Source organism: Scomber scombrus, chromosome 17 (genome assembly GCF_963691925.1).
Source record: "Scomber scombrus chromosome 17, fScoSco1.1, whole genome shotgun sequence".
In the NCBI taxonomy this organism is placed as follows: Eukaryota; Metazoa; Chordata; class Actinopteri; order Scombriformes; family Scombridae; genus Scomber; species Scomber scombrus.
Genome location: NC_084986.1, coordinates 23721056 through 23737131, shown reverse-complemented (window position 1 = coordinate 23737131; position 16076 = coordinate 23721056). Strand labels below are relative to the sequence as shown.

Below are 16076 nucleotides of genomic sequence, written 5' to 3'. Positions count from 1 at the left end.
GTCTAAAGCGCATTCATTCGAGATGGAGCTGGTCAACCCAAAGTGAAGAACATGGCAGGAGACCAGGATGTCTGACGCAGGAACATTTATTGAGGTTCAATCGAGAGGAACAGTGTTACAGTACAAGTGAAAACAATGTGCAATGTCTTTCAATTCTGCTGTTTACGTCCAAATAGGGTTACTCTTCACACTTATATGTCTCTGTTGGTTATTCAACTATAAACAAGACACTATGCTGATTCACTTTAACTAAAGTAACATGGCTGTACACAGATCACTTGCTATCCATTTTAAGAGGAGACCACTATGACCATCTGCTCAAAGCACAACTAATCTCCAGCTATATCAAGACAGATGCTTACCCCAGCCAACCTCAGTAGACAGAGAGTTAAACCACTCTGAAAGCCACAGCCATTTCTACAGTGGAATGGAAGTATGCGGTTGCATTAAATGGGAATATCAAATGAGGCTTTTCCCCAGAATTGAGAATTTTAAAAATATATAACACAGATTCCATAATTCAGTGCTAAAAGTTGACTGACTGAGGTGGTGCAGTGGTGTAGTGGTTAGTGCTGTGGCCTCACAGTAAGACGGTTCTGGGTTCAAACCCACCAGCCACCTGAGGCCCTTCTGTGCTAGTTTTCTCTGGGTTCTCAGGCTTCTTCTCACAGACCAAAAACATGCGGGTGAGGTTGATGAATTGTTATCGTTATATTATTATTCCTAGCCTCACCAAACGTTGTGGTAAGGAAGACAAACATGTTGTCAGTATGACTGAACTATTAAAAGTTTGTACTGCATGCATATTGATTTTCTGTAAGGCCATAGATTTGTAAAAAAGTGTGAAATTCCTAAATGAGAGTGACATTGAGGGTATTATAAACCCACTTTTGCACCCGTATGGTATCAAACATCATTTTTTCATTATGTTTTCATTAATTTTGGGCATTAAGCTATGAATAAAACAAGGCTTGGTAGCACTTTTTGGTCATTTTCTTAGGACCAACATGTATGTGGAAACAGCTTAATGTATGGTCATTTAGTGTACACAGTGCCAAAGCCCTTCCATGTTCCCATCATAGATGAATACACATAGTTACCTCTAGGTCGTCTCTCATTATCTGCACTTATGTGAGTCTGTAGGCTCATTTTACTGCAGGTCGTTAATGCAAGCCATATTCTTTACTATCAGATCATACAGCTTTTAACATGGACATTGTAAAATTGCATGTATAAAAACACGCAACCTTTTATGTAGAAACACATTAAGATACTCCCAATGGAGCTTGATTGGGCCATTTAGGATACCACTTATTCCTCCTCATATGGGAGGTTTTATCACAATATTTCACTTATTTTTAACATCCAGAGACACAATTCCCATCTCAAATGCCGTCTATTCCAATGAACACACTGAAAACATCACTGACCTTTATTTGTTACTTTTTATGACAAGAATATCGCTATCTGTATCAAAGCCTCTAAATGCTCTATAAAGTTCAGATTATGGGAAACCCTAGATTTCAGGCTAATAGACTCATATTTGACTAAAGTTCAATTCACGTCATCTCAGCTGAATAAGAAACCTTCTAATCTTGCAGTCACACAGACAAATGTAATATGAAGAAAGGGTGTATAGCTCTCTTTAGCAGAAATGATTAAATTAGTTTTGATATTCAAATTCCAGATATCTCCCTCTCGGATATTACAACTTGGAGGTTGACTGCCTTTTCTTACTTTGCTCGTAATTAAGGTTTGAAAATGATGATGTCAATGAAGCAAAAAGCCTGTGACTCACTCTTTTGGAAGTCACAATGGCAGTTATGCTAGGTTGAACACTCCCACTGCACTACTTGAAACACATGCTATGGTCTGTTTTCAATACTTTTGTCCCTCAACATGTGTGGCAATATGAGATAAACCCTTGTAAAACCAAAATATTCATCAGACATTCAGCCTACCTCTTTAAATGTTCAACTTCTAACAATATGAAAATCCAGCGAAAAAAGGCATTAAGTGAGTCACAACCTTTTTCTTGGAACTTTAAATAGTCTTGAGGTCTGTCACGGTAGATACAAGAGGCAACAGAAATCTATATTCGGTCTAATCAATTATGAAACTGATGAGGACATTCATTAGGAGATCCTCAAGTCTTCATACCTTACGCTCACAATTATTATTAATTAAGGTTTAAGCTACAAAATAAGCTTTAAAATCCATCACTGTTGCAGGCTGGGAGGGAACAGAGAACCATTTGCTTTGTTGTGGTTGCAGTTATATGTATCTATAATGGTCCAGCCATGTCTGAATAGAGGACTAGAGCCATCATAAAACATTTACATAACCTATAACTCTGAATGGCAGAAAGCCATTACTGTAAAAGATAGAAGCAAGCCATGTTAGATCTGGAAGAGGTTTACTGTGTGAATCCATAAAAAGATGCAAAAAGAAGGATCACAGTAACCTGGAGGACAGGAAGTTCTATCAGTGGGATATTACATAAATATTGTTCTTTTTTCTTTTTTTTAACTGATGATTACAAAGCTATGACTCATTGAACATACAACCGAATAGCTTTTTTTTTCTACAGTGACAATCCTGAATAGACGATGAGACGGTAAGCCCCTGGGTGAGGCTTTAATTCAACACACGTTTGCGCTGACAACGAGTAATAATGTCTGTCATTTGACATCACCGCAGGGGGGCACCTGGTGGCAACAGCCAGAACCTGAAGGATGTCATCCTGGCATGTATACTAAAGGACAGAGCACCCAGGTTATTATCAATCAGACAGAACACTACGATGCATGGGCTGCAGTGACAGACACCCACAGGGAAACGGAGTGGCAGCCCCCACACAACACTCGACACTGTACTCAAGGACTTTTCAATGACTTTTGACTTTGACTCCACCAAGACTTTGTAAAATGCTGCTACAGTGTATATTTTACACTCTGTTTTCTTAATATAGGTAAAAAAATATCCAGCAATAAAAGCACCATAAAGGTTATAATCTGATCTGAGCTTAGTGCTGAATGTTAGAAAGATTAAACACCAAAACATTCACAGATCTAAAAGTTCAAGTTCACATCTAAAAGTATGAATGCAGGTATTAAATACATGACTTATCTATATGCACAACATACAGAAATAACCTGCAAAGGTGACAGGGTAAGACTTGTTTTTCTAGTTGCTTTTACCAAGTCTTAATTCTACTTATTTTAAACGTATCACTCAATATACAGCTCAACTGAAAAACAAAAAATGAAGAAATTCTCACAAGCAAACAGCCAGACCTCATGCGCACTCGTTCGCAAATCACACAAGATCAACAGGTGACTGAACAACAACTCGATTAAAAATTGGACGTCCTCCTTTGCATCATTTTATGTGTTTTGGCCAATAATAGATAGCATGAAAAAAAGCACATTAAATTGATATTAGAGATTCCACCATAACCCAAGGATTGCACCAGGGCGGTTTTCCTCCATCCTACTTCCCCACTGGAAGCATTTACCAGCCCGAAAATAGCCCTGAGCAAGCCATCTGCCTTTTAAATGAAGCTGTTGTGTTAATACAGTGATTACGGCAGCCCAATCAAATCCAAAGGAGTGTCTTTAGGCTACTGTAATAACTGCAGTAGCAGCACAACTGCCTGAATTTGTTAACTTGCTCAAATTTAGTTAATTTGGTCATTTTCCTTAATTTTTGTGCTAAGCATTTCAATAGTCTCTTTATTTGTCTGTGTTATTTGTGTTTGTTGCTGAAATACGATTGGGAGTCTGCACAGGTTGTTTTATTTTGACATTTGACCAAATGCTCTGTGCTGTTTCTGTGTCTGACTTCATGTCCAGCTTGATCTGCTCTGTGGAGCTTAATGCGACTTTGAAGCCGCTTCCTTTGAATATAGACTCGGAGCACAGTGGAGCAGAAAGTCGTTTCTGAAACATGGATGGTGGGGTCACAATCATTGAGTAGAGTGGCAGCGATCAGCTCCGGAGGCTGTGTCGGAGCCCAAACACTGCACATCCACGCCTGGTGAAAGCAGGCCTTAAGTAGGACAGCAGGAGCCTGTCCTCTTCTGCTCTCCTCTCATCGATTTACACACACTGCCCTTTCCCTTCTTACCTGCCCTGCAGGTGTTGCTGTTGTTGCTGTTGAAGCATTTTTTCCAAAGAGAGAAAAAATATTATAGAGTTACTCTTTTTTTATATTTTGATCTTCCTCTGGACCAACCTCCTCTTCCTCTATGGACGAATCTCCTCTGTTTCTTAATGACAACTAGCTAGTGTCAAACTAGTGATGTATTTAATCTGATCACCATTAAACTAAGTAAAGTAAAAAACCTTTTTATGGTGCAACTGAGTTTAGATAATAAAAGTATACATCTCCACTTTGTAAACACTGTATGGTAAAATAAGACTAACTTACAAAACAGCTGCTGCATCTGGCAGGTTTGAACTACCTACGGTTACAGCTACATAACATTATCATTATTATTTACTTATCTAACTTAATTATTCATTTAACATGTCAGGTAAAAAATATGCAGTACATTGAGTTTAAAAGTGAAAACATAACATTAAATAGTATGTTTTTTGTTTAATTAACAGACAAAAACCCAAAGAGATTCAATGTCTAATGATATAAAACAGAAAAACAAGTAAATCCTCACATTTGAGGAGCTGGAAACAGAGAATATGTTATGATATGATTGATAAATGGCAAATAATTCAATGCCCATTATTCATATTGTTACTGGTTTTCTTCCAATTGACAAATCTCTAAACTAATCATGTCAGTCCTAGTCTCAACACTGTTGTAGTTTAAGCCTACCACTCACATGAAGTTATCTCAGTGAAATGCTATCGTCAGATTCATATAACTTCAATTTATGTGAATAACATAACCAAAAGTTATGTGAATCTGAAGTTCAACTTTACAGTTTCAAGGATTTATGTTAGCCCTTCAGACATCTACAGTTGTGTATGTACTAGACAGTTTAGTGTGGTTGTATTCAGTTTCAGAGTGGCTGGCAGAGTCTGGAGTATGTGTAGAGCTTGAATGGCATCAGATCGATATGAAGCTCAGGTTTCAGTAGACCTGAGGCCCCACTGGGGACCACAGCCAGGGCTGAAGTCAAGCTGGAGTATCGACCAGCGGCTAGTCTTACCTTGATGAGAGCCTCTAGCTCATACGGGGACACGCATGGGTGTTTCTGCAGGAAGGCTGCCTTCTCGGCCGTGATGGTGATCTTCTGGTTGTTTTCAAAGGGCTGCTCCAACGCCTGGAACACCAGGCCCCCCGCCACCAGATAAGCCACAACCACCACAAACACTGCCAGCACAGTCTTCAGTTTCATCATGGTGAAGGGGGCTGAGCCGTCGACCACTGCCTCCATGCTGACCACCATACTGGCGGGGCGGGTGGCCACAGAGAGGCGCGGCACAGAGCAGCCCATGGGGTTCTGCATGGTGGCCACACTGGCCTGCACCAGGCTGGACTGAAGCATGCCTGACTGCACTTTCTTGGGGGGGACCAGGTTGGTCTGGACTGCCACTGAAACAAAACACAAATAAATAACGGTGTTATGTATCTGAAGAGAAGAAACACCACCACTGTAAGCGTACAACAAAAAAGGAAAATTAAATGTGGACTCTTCAACATTAGATCTCTGTCATCTAAGCTGTAATAAACAATCTAATGTCACATTAACATATTGATTTATTTTGTCTTACTGAAACCTGGCAGTGTCATGAAGACTATGACAGCCTAAATGAATCCACTCCCGTAGTCATATTAATAATTACATTCCTCAAGACGCCAGCTAAGGAGTAGCAGCTCCATATTATCAGCCAATACATAGATATTTTTTACTCCCTAATATCAGTATTGGCATTGGCCAGAAAAATCCAGAAAAAACTACGGAAATAAATCTTGTGACATTGCAGAAGCTTATCGAAACAATGCCACAGCGAATGCGTACCGTAATCATTGTAACCGCTAAAGGCGGTCCAACGAAATATTAGAGTGTGTGACATTTTTTTTGGTGGCAACTTTTTTTTTGGCCAGGCAGTGTATTTAGACTGTTTTTGCCAATTGACCCACCTGAACTGACTTCAACGATTTCTTCATCGAAACCATCAACCTCTCTCTTAGACCCCATCCCAACTAGGGTAATTAAGGAAGTTTTACCCTTAGTTAGCATTTCTTTACTAGATGTGATCAATCTGTCTTTAGTAATAGGTTATGTAACACAGTCCTTTTGAAGTAGCTGTGATTAAACCCCTTCTTAAAAAGCCTACTCTTGATTTAAGCATTTTGCCAACTTGCAACAGAGACGGCACTGGTGAAAGTTACAAATGACCTCCTAATTGCATTGGCCAAAGTATTTCTCGTACTACAGTTAGATCTAAGTGCTGCATTTGATACCATTGACCATCACATCATATTACAGAGACTGGGATATGTAATTTGCATTAAATGAACTGCATTAAGCTGGTTTCAGTCTTATCAGATTGATTCCAGTTTGTACATGTTAATGATGAATCCTCCATGCATGCACATGGAGTTCCTCAAGATTCTATTGTTGGAGCAATACTGTTCAGCTTATACTTGCTTCCTTTAGGTATTAACATTAAGTAACACTCTATACATTTCCATTTTTATGCAAATGATATCCAGTGAAGCCAAATGAAACCAATCCAAACCAAACCAACCTAAGCATATCGTAAGGACATAAAGACCTGGATGACCTGCAATTTTCTGCGACTAAACTCAGAAAAAACTGAAATGATTGTGCTTGGCCCTAATCACCTAAGGAACACATTATCTAATGATATAGTTACTCTGGATGGAATTACTCTGGCCTTCAGCACCAATATAAGGAATCTTTGTTCATTTAACTCCCGCATAAAACAAATTTCAAGGATTGCCTATTTTCACCTACGTAACATTGCCAAATACTGCACATCAACTAGTGTATGCATTTATTATTTATGGGCTGGAATATTACAATTCATTATTATCAGGCTGCCTAGCAAGTCTCAAAAGACTCTCCAGCTGGTCCAACAGCAGCATGTGTACTGACAAAAATAGGAAAAGAGATCATATTTCATCCATTTTAGCTTTGTTGCATTGGCTTCCTGTAAAATCCAGAATAGAATTTAAAATCCTTCTCCTCACCTAAAAAACCCTTAATGGTGAGGACCATCATATATTAAAGAGCTCTTAGTACCCTACTGCCCCACTAGAACACTGTGTTCTCAGAGTACAGGCTTACTTGTGGTTCCTAGAGCCCCTAAAAGTAGCATCAAACTATCACTCTCTTCCAGTTATAGTCTGAGAGGCACTGTGCATCTACAGAGTCCACATCACTGCAGACTCTGTGTTGCTGTGGTCCTGCTTAACTCCCATGCCCATTATGATTAATATCAATCATATTTCTATTATTATTATTCTATTTATTGTTATTATTGCTGCTGTTTTCTTTTTCTCTCTCCTTACTTTTTCAACCCAGCCTGTCAAGCCAGATGGTTGCCCACCTACAGCCTGATTCTGTTTGAGGTTTCTTGCCGTTAAAGGGGAGTTTGTCCTTGTCATTGTTGCCAAGTTCCTTCTCATGGGGGACCGTTGGGTCACTGTAAATTAAAGAGTACAGTCTACATCTGCTCTGTGTGAAAAGGGCCCCGACATAACCTCTGTTGTGATTTGGTGCAATATAAATAAAACTGACTTGACTTGACTTTCCCGATTAAGTGATGTCTCCTGCTGGTGAGCACTCTGATATGCAACAGGTAAACAGCATGAATGACTTTTAATATGAGCACTGGCAAGGACAATTGGTTTTGCTTTCAAAATGTCTGCTAATACCTCTATGAAAAAAGTGCTGGAGGAGGAAGAGAAGTCAGAAAGTAAGAAACTCCTCAGGTCAAATACATTATAGTCCATATGGTGACTGTAAAGAAATCAGAATCAAAGACAAAGGCTGAATTCTTTCTAAACGCCATGATACACTGGGGTAAACACAGACTCAGAAGCCATAAAAGAAAGAAAAATGACTATTACACTCATTCCATTTTATCCCCAGAAGCCATTTTTCCACATGATGCATATGTGCCTATTTGAAGGGATACAAAGGAGGACTGACGTACCTTCAGGGCAGATAGGCAGGCTACTATTAGTAAAGGCTCTCTGATATGAGATTTTCTAAAAGCAGACACATCTTTCTGTAACCATTTTCCTTTACTCTTTATCTTATATAATCATTCTCCTTATGGCGAGTTTTACTCAGCATGTAAAAACAGATTTATAATGTTTATAATGATGGGTAGTGGTGATGTAATCAGGGCCATATCGGCTTCTAGACTTCACATTTATAGCTGAAAGCCTGCTTTACAAACTGGAGGTGGCATTTTTAAATGTGTGGGGGTTTACCCAGGACGGAGGGTTAAATGGGTTGCGTTATGAGAAAGGTAGGATGCAGTGTTTTTGGAAGTCAAAACACCTGTACCCACTGGAAGACTTTACATCGGCCATGCCTTAACTTAAATCCTCATGGGTTGGTGCTGGTCTGAAAAGCTATATGTGCATGTGATGTGTTCACTGTGTGCTGGCTGTGATCAGAGCAGCTCTACACTATAACACAAATAAAGATGGAATGTTGTGACATGAAGTTAAATGCTAAAAAATCATATCAATCATACATTTTGCATTAAGTTTATTTTACTTATCATTTTTGTTAATTTTGTAAATTTAATCCAAATTAATTCAGATTAAGATGTTGTGATTGTAACTCAAATCAGTGTTTGTGTCCGGTGAAGAAAAGTAGAGATGATCTGATCTTGACACGCACGACAGTTCTGGACCATTTAATTTAATTTCTATGTCAGAGAAAACTGTAAACACTAGAATATTGATGGAATCACTCATACATGTAATATGAGAACAATCTTTCCATACGAGTGCTTCTTGCTCTTAATAACATACATGTATTTCAAATTCTAAACAAGCTGTCATGCCTTCAAAGATATCCAACAAGGAGATTTTTGGAGAAATATCAAAAAAAAAAAAAAGAAGAAGCATAAAACACAGATTGTTTCAGCCGGAAGAATCTAGAGATTAAATGATTTGGTCGAGAAACTGATGAACAGAAAATTATTGATTATAAGTATTTTATAATCATTTTAATTTTTAAAGACAAATTACTGACTAGTTTCAGCTTTTCAATGTGGTAATAAATGTAACGTTTAGGTTGTGGACTGCTGAGTGGACAAAAGAAGCAACATGATTTTCTGAAGACAATTTTTGGGGCATTTTATAGACAAATGGATCAATAAGCTGAAAATAGAGTCCATTCTTGACCCTAGAGTTAGTAATTTAACAAGAAAATCTTACCTCAAGATCTTCTTACTAGCTTTCTCTAGAGCTTTCAACTTCATATCACAATCATCATCAGTACATGAGGTTGCTGATGCAGTGGATGAATGATTACCAGCGTAGAAGTGAAATAGCTTAAGATGACTGTGAGATGTAGATGAAAGCTCTGGTAAAAGAACAGCTTCATCTGGTTTCACCTCTTGACACAACCTGTTGCTAAATGTCACATCAACTATATGTTAGAGAAACACAGGAAAGCTGTTGATGGTGGTTGGAGTGTTGATTACCTCTGAGTGTGATAGATAACAAAAGAAGAAGATTTGTACATTTCATCATCTATTCAGTAAATAATGTTATGTAACAGTGGTTTTGGGGAATCGTGACCGCTGTGCCACATCTCACCGACACTGAGCACACTTGTGAAAACCAATGGAATTCGACTGCTTTGATTTATACAACCAATCAGCTGCAATGTGTTGAGGAATGGCTTTCCATACACTGTTCACATGCAGGTGCACTGATAAACGGACAGCATGCCTCACAAATCATATATATTGATGGTGTGTGACAATCACTTAGAAATGAAAGGAAGCTGTCATATCTCTCTAGAAGGTTGTGTGCTGAACAGATAAATCACCTATTCAGGCTGTAACAGCTGGACAAATGTTCTGATGCTGTGTAAGGACGTGACACACATGCAGGATTTGGTGGGATCTACCCATCAGTGGATGAGGTAATGTTTCAAGCAAGACCCTGTGTAAATTTCTCCACACTGCATCACACTGGAGCTTTTCTTGACTGGCAGTTATGTCACATTTTCCTACTTAGAATAATTAACTCATCTCTAACTGAATCTCTTCCTTTCCTCCCTCTCTGACTCATTCCTTCGCAGATATCAACACATGTCTCCCCTCCTGTTTTGAGATGCAACAGTGAAGCGAAGAAGCAGCTGCAGTATTTTCCCTTACTAAACTTCAGCATGCAGCAGCAGCCTCTACTGCTGTATTTCTCTCTGGAAAGTCATATTCTGGTCACCATGAATCTTTAATTGACAAAGCCAACTGGGGCTGAATGGTAAAAAAACAACCAGAGTGGGCTGCAGGTTGTGGAGACCAGATAAAGGCAGTAAAAGACTATAAACATGAACCAGCCTCACAGACTGCAGTCATTTTAAACAGCTTGTAATGAGGTGAACTTCTCACGAACTTTCCCCAATTTGGGAATATGGGGGAAAATTAAGTTTGAATCTTTTTTTTCCACTTAAAACACCATGCAATCAAAAATAATAATTTAAAAAAAGACTAATTGGCAGTCTAACCTGGTGGAGGGTTCACGCTCCCTGGTTTTCTTGGATTCTCAGTCGGAAATTTCATCTTGATTCTCTTTGCTCCTGGTGCTGCTGTTGGGGGAAATAGATATCTTCAATCTCTCGGCGTCCTTTCGGTCGATTCCGTCGACTTTAACCGAGAGAGGATGGAGAACGGCAGGGAGTAAAAACACATCATGCGCGGCGTTTCGGTTCTGCTTTAGTGACTGAGAGGCAGGTTGGTTGGTTGGTTGGATGGATGCAGCTCCTCTTCTTCTCTTCATCCACGGCGATCCTCAGGAGCGCACACCCACTGTTCACTGCATCACCGTCTGCATTATATTATTATAGTGGCAAAACACCATCTAGACGCCCGCAGCAGGGAGACGATGCTCCTTTGAGGAATGTAACGATTACATTGTGATGTTTTGGGGTTGTTTTTGTCCTTCTTCCTACAATGTGTTTACGTCAGGATGCAGCGGGACTCTGCACTGCGAGTTGTCAGCACACACCTCGCACCGATGCAAAGCTGTTTATGGTGCGTTGTGGCTGTCTCTCCATGCTGTGGCGCACCGGCGTGCCAAGCGGCTGCGTAGCCTACCGCAAGACACGACGTCAGTTACTGAACGATAACAGTTTGCCTGGAGGAGAGGAGGAGAGAAGAGAAAGAGAGGGGGGGAGAGGGAGAGGGGGGAAAATGTATAAAGGCAAACGGGGAGGAGAAAAATGTAAGAGGTGATCAATAAAGAGAAGAGCTGAAGGTTAGTGGAGGGGAGAGGAAAATGAGAAAGGAGACAGATAGAAAGGAAAGGGGTGTAATGAATAGGAAGACAGGGGAGGCACAGAAGAGGAGAGGACATGCGAAAAGAGGGATGAAATGAAAGGGGAGGGGGAAATGAGAGAAGGAAAGGGATGATGGAAAAGGGGGGTATAGAAAAAAGGGTGGTTAGGGATAGGGGAAGAATATGTATGGAGAGAAAAGGGCAATAAAGGAAAGAGGTGGTGGAAAGTGGAGAGGAGAAAAAGAAGAAAACAAGAAAAGGGGCACAACAGGAGATGGAAATGAGGTGTAGAGGAGGGAAGCTGGGTGGAAAGAGAAAGAGAGTGGAGGGCAGAAAGAACAGAATAAAAGGAGGTGTATGGGGATATGAGAGTGGATATGGGATAAAGAGGACTAGAGAATGAAAGGAAGAGGGTCAGAGGAGAAATGTTTTACTTTTACTCTGGCAAAAAGAATCTTTTAAATGGACATGAGCGGCTAAATGCAGCAAACATCAATCATTGTGGCATCATTCAGCCTATTGGCATTACACCAGTAGAAGAGGTGTCCAATTGGGTTAATACTTTAACCAGTACTGTGTGATGGAAGCAACCAGTTTAAGAGGAGATGATACAGACACATAAAGAGAACCAACTATTTTGTTCCATAATACTGTTTTTGGACTTTACAGCTCTTCTGTTTTTCATTGTTTTACATCATTATTATTAAAAAGGATTGTCAGCAATACTTACGTGTGTTAAAATGACTCAAACTATATCTTGAATTTAAAAATTTGCTTTAGTAAAATGATGGAAATGTACTTATGTAATTGTAATTATTGTTGCAATTGCTTTATTGATGTATCAATACCTTACTCATTATGGGTATTATGTAAGGTAAGACACTGGTGAATAGTATTTGGTGTTTTGCATGATGAGACTGAAAATGTAAGACCAGTGGACAGTGTGCACTTAGGTTTTGTATTGCAGTTATAGCACCATCTTGTGGGGTATCTTAGTCATGACAAGGTCGTCAATGCTGTAGGGAGAGATCGTGACGCTGCTGCAGCTTGAAGCCCCGTCCAGCTCACTCAACATAAAGACAAACCCAGACCTGAGGTATAAAAATATTGTGAATTAACATACTATGGCATTCAAAGTAACCAGATATCCTGTGTCAAGCATTTTTCTCTCCATCAGCCCTACAGATAAACCAAAAATACTACTGTAGCCTATGTTATTAGTTATTTGACCACATACAACGAACTCAGTTTCCATTGTGTGTGTACAACAAGTGCAAATCCATGAGAGACTGTCTGAAAGTGTGACTTTTATTTTTTTCTTCAATTGTAGCCATTTAGAACAACTATAAACACCTCTACTTTTGACAGAGTTCAGTGAGTGAAGAGTAAAGACCTAGCTTGTTCAAATCCAGCACTTTCTTGTTGTACCCTGTGCCTTAACAAAGAACCAATGTCTCAGAATGACAGAATAGTGTTAGTAGCAAAGGTATCAGTGTGACATGTTCAGTGAGGGGACAAAAGCAGTGGGTGGATTTGGTTTCACTTTAGTAGTGAGGGTACCACAACCCTAATACAATCTCATCTTAATGCTATTGCTCCACCATCCTCTTCACCTTCCAGCCTTTTCCTGGAGAATCCTGGAGAATAGTAAGTTGCATTACATGAAACTTGTGTTACATGGAATGCAAAAAAATATCATGTTTTTGAAGTCAAAGTGTGTAAATGTGAATTTAATTCTCTCATCTCTCTTCTCAGTAGTGTCTGAAAAATTAAAATAAGATTAGACTGATTTGATGGACTTTATTGCTCTCCTACACATAGCACAAGACACTGAAGAAGAAGAAAAAAACATACAATATACAGTAGTGCAGGTAGCAGCAGATACTAGAGATTTAATAAAAACAAGTGTTCGCTGAGGCAGTCATTCTGTATTCCGTGCCTGTATGGCATAGGGATTATAAGACTTCTTGTATATGTTCCGGATGGCCCTTGGGACCCTGAATGGACAGCCAGATGGGAGCAGTTTAAACCCTGAGTGCCGTGGGTGTGAGGTATCTGCAGTTATATGTTTAGCTTTCCTGTGAACAGCACTGTGAAATATATTGCAGAGTTGTTTTTGGGACTTCCCAATCACCTTCCCTGCAATGTCAACAATTTTGTAGAGCTGTTGCTGTAACAAGCTGTTATGTTAAATGATGAGATGCTTTCAACCTGGCTCCCGAATGCCATTTCAAGTGTTGAATAACGCCAAAACTCCCCAGCTTCCTAATTAAAAATAGTAGTTCTTTAAAAATGCTCTCTGAGTTCTCATTAAAAGTTAGGATCTGATTAATGATTGTATCAAAGTACTTAAAATGTTGTACCTCATCTACAGGATGGTTATTGAATATGACAGGGAGTATGTTACTTGTTCCCCTAAGAAGGAAAGAACCAGCATGCTGGGCTCCCATTAAAGAAAGTGTGTCTGAAGAACAGGATTTTCAATTAAGCATCTTTTCATGAAGTTTAACATTTTAAACTTCGCAGTATAATCAGTAAGATTTTAATTTTGTACCAAATTGTTGAGGCTCATTTGTCTGTGCTGGGCTATTAGTCGACTCATTACCACTATCTAGTGGTCAGATAGTAGGACTGCATTATGTGATTTTCTGTGGCAGGTTAGATGTCCCGTGATCAAATGTACACAGGCATTCATTATTTATTTAGATGTTTACTATACAGACCTAACTCAACATGGAAGATAGATCAGCTTATATTACTCTGTGTTATATACAGTAAATACTGTTGTCTGAACAGTACAAATTCTTGGTAGTTTAACTTGCTTTGGACCCCCGGGGCATTAACTACTGGGCCCCTATAACTTCTCTGATCCCCCATATGTCTGTATATTCTCTACACATGTTCTGAGCTAGAATACTACATTTTGTGTGGTAGTCTGATTAGACACAAACAAATATAAGAATATGTATGTAAATATAGTACCAGCTAAAATAATGGCTAACCCTTCCTTTTACAGTCCCCTAATTGAAGTCTTTACCTGGTAAATACATGGTAAATTATAGCATTTATTGGGTATTTACCATTGGTAAATAAGCAGGGACATACAGAGAAAGTACAGCTGAGAAACCGCCATTATTACCATCAACTCAACTGAGTACCATATAGCTGTAACCAGTTAAAGTTAGTCATAACTCAGATATAATTGCATACATAGGAAGTAGGCAACCAATTCTTAGAAACATGTCTGCTTGACTCAGTCTTTTCAGAATATCGGGTGCCAACCCCAAAAAATCTAAGTAAACAAATAGAGATGTCAGCACTCACAAATAACTGTATATCATAAGTTTAATGGTACACAGCAGCATAAACAAACAGATGTGTTTTAGCCCCAGGGTTTCCTCAGCAATGCAACACTAGTTATGATATACAGTCATTTGTGAGAGCTGACATCTCTATTTTATTACCATGTTCTCACCATATCCTTTGTAATAGATGATTCCATTCTCCATGCAGTTAACATGAACTTGTACCATAGGTTCTGCAATATTACTAAGTAAAACATGACAATCAAGCCTTGTTTGTTTCTATGGTATTACCAGGCTCACACCATATCCTTTGTAACTATTTTTTTCCCTTTTTATGCAATAAACACAAACTTTTACCATGTGTATTCTGCAACGTTAGTAAGACATTACACTATATAGAGTAAGTAAACTGAAACTTTATTGTGACAGAAAGCAATGTTTAATCCCTTTGACTGTGAAAACTATGACGGTATGCTATGGGAGATTGAGGTCTTGAGGAATCAACTACTAGCCTTTGGTTTACAAGACCCCTGTGTCTTGTGGCATTTCGCTGGATCACCAGAAGACATTTGATTTTACACCAGGTAAGACAGATAAACTACAAGCAGTGCAGTAATCCAGCTCCCTATGACTGATTTTTAAAAAGAAAATCATATTAGCTACAGAAATGGCTGGTTATAGCTGGCTGCCAGAGGAGGAGAGACTGTGCAAATAAAACTATATATATCCTAGATTTGAACAGACATGCCTAAACTCCCCCATTTACTGGGACAAATCAGATAGGATGTGCTTGCAGCAAAATTCGTCTCTTCGTGCCATGACTTGAGAACAACCACTGGAAACTCAGGTGAAAATACAAAATCAATAATTATTGTAGCCAGGTGGTATATTTGCTCAGCTGGTATAGCTATCAAAGTTGTTTAAATATTAATATGTGTATTCCTAATATGTGTGACATTGTTTAAATCAAAGTAAGATGTGAGGCAGATTGTAAGTGGACTGTCACAATTCAATTTGCTATTGCTGATTTTGGTCACAAGGTGTCAGCATTGAGTTATAATAATATGATTGTGTCTTGGCTGAGTGCATCTTGGTCTTTCTTACTGTTTATGTACATACAACTTCAACTTGGAGATTTGCTGAGTGGACAGTGCAGTGACGCTGTCGTGTAAAGTAGTAGGTACATGCATATCTGATGGTTTAATAACGAGTTCATTATTAGAATCAGGTGTGTTACAGTGGGGCCATACCTAAAACATGTAAGGCAGTAGCTCTCCAGGAGCAGGGTTGGAGACCACTGCTCTA

General features: G+C 39.2%; 1 protein-coding gene across 1 annotated transcript in view; it reads right to left on the bottom strand.

Annotated features, from left to right (window-relative positions):
* kcnk10a (potassium channel, subfamily K, member 10a) overlaps positions 1 to 10751 on the bottom strand; it is a 33327-nt gene extending 22576 nt beyond the window's left edge. Inside the window, exons 1-2 of the mRNA XM_062436968.1 lie at positions 10697 to 10751; positions 5174 to 5559 (exon numbers count right to left, since the gene is read on the bottom strand). Of these exons, the coding sequence (XP_062292952.1) occupies positions 5174 to 5559; positions 10697 to 10751 (441 nt within the window). The remainder of the gene's footprint in view (positions 1 to 5173; positions 5560 to 10696) is intronic.
* Positions 10752 to 16076: the final 5325 nt, after the last annotated feature.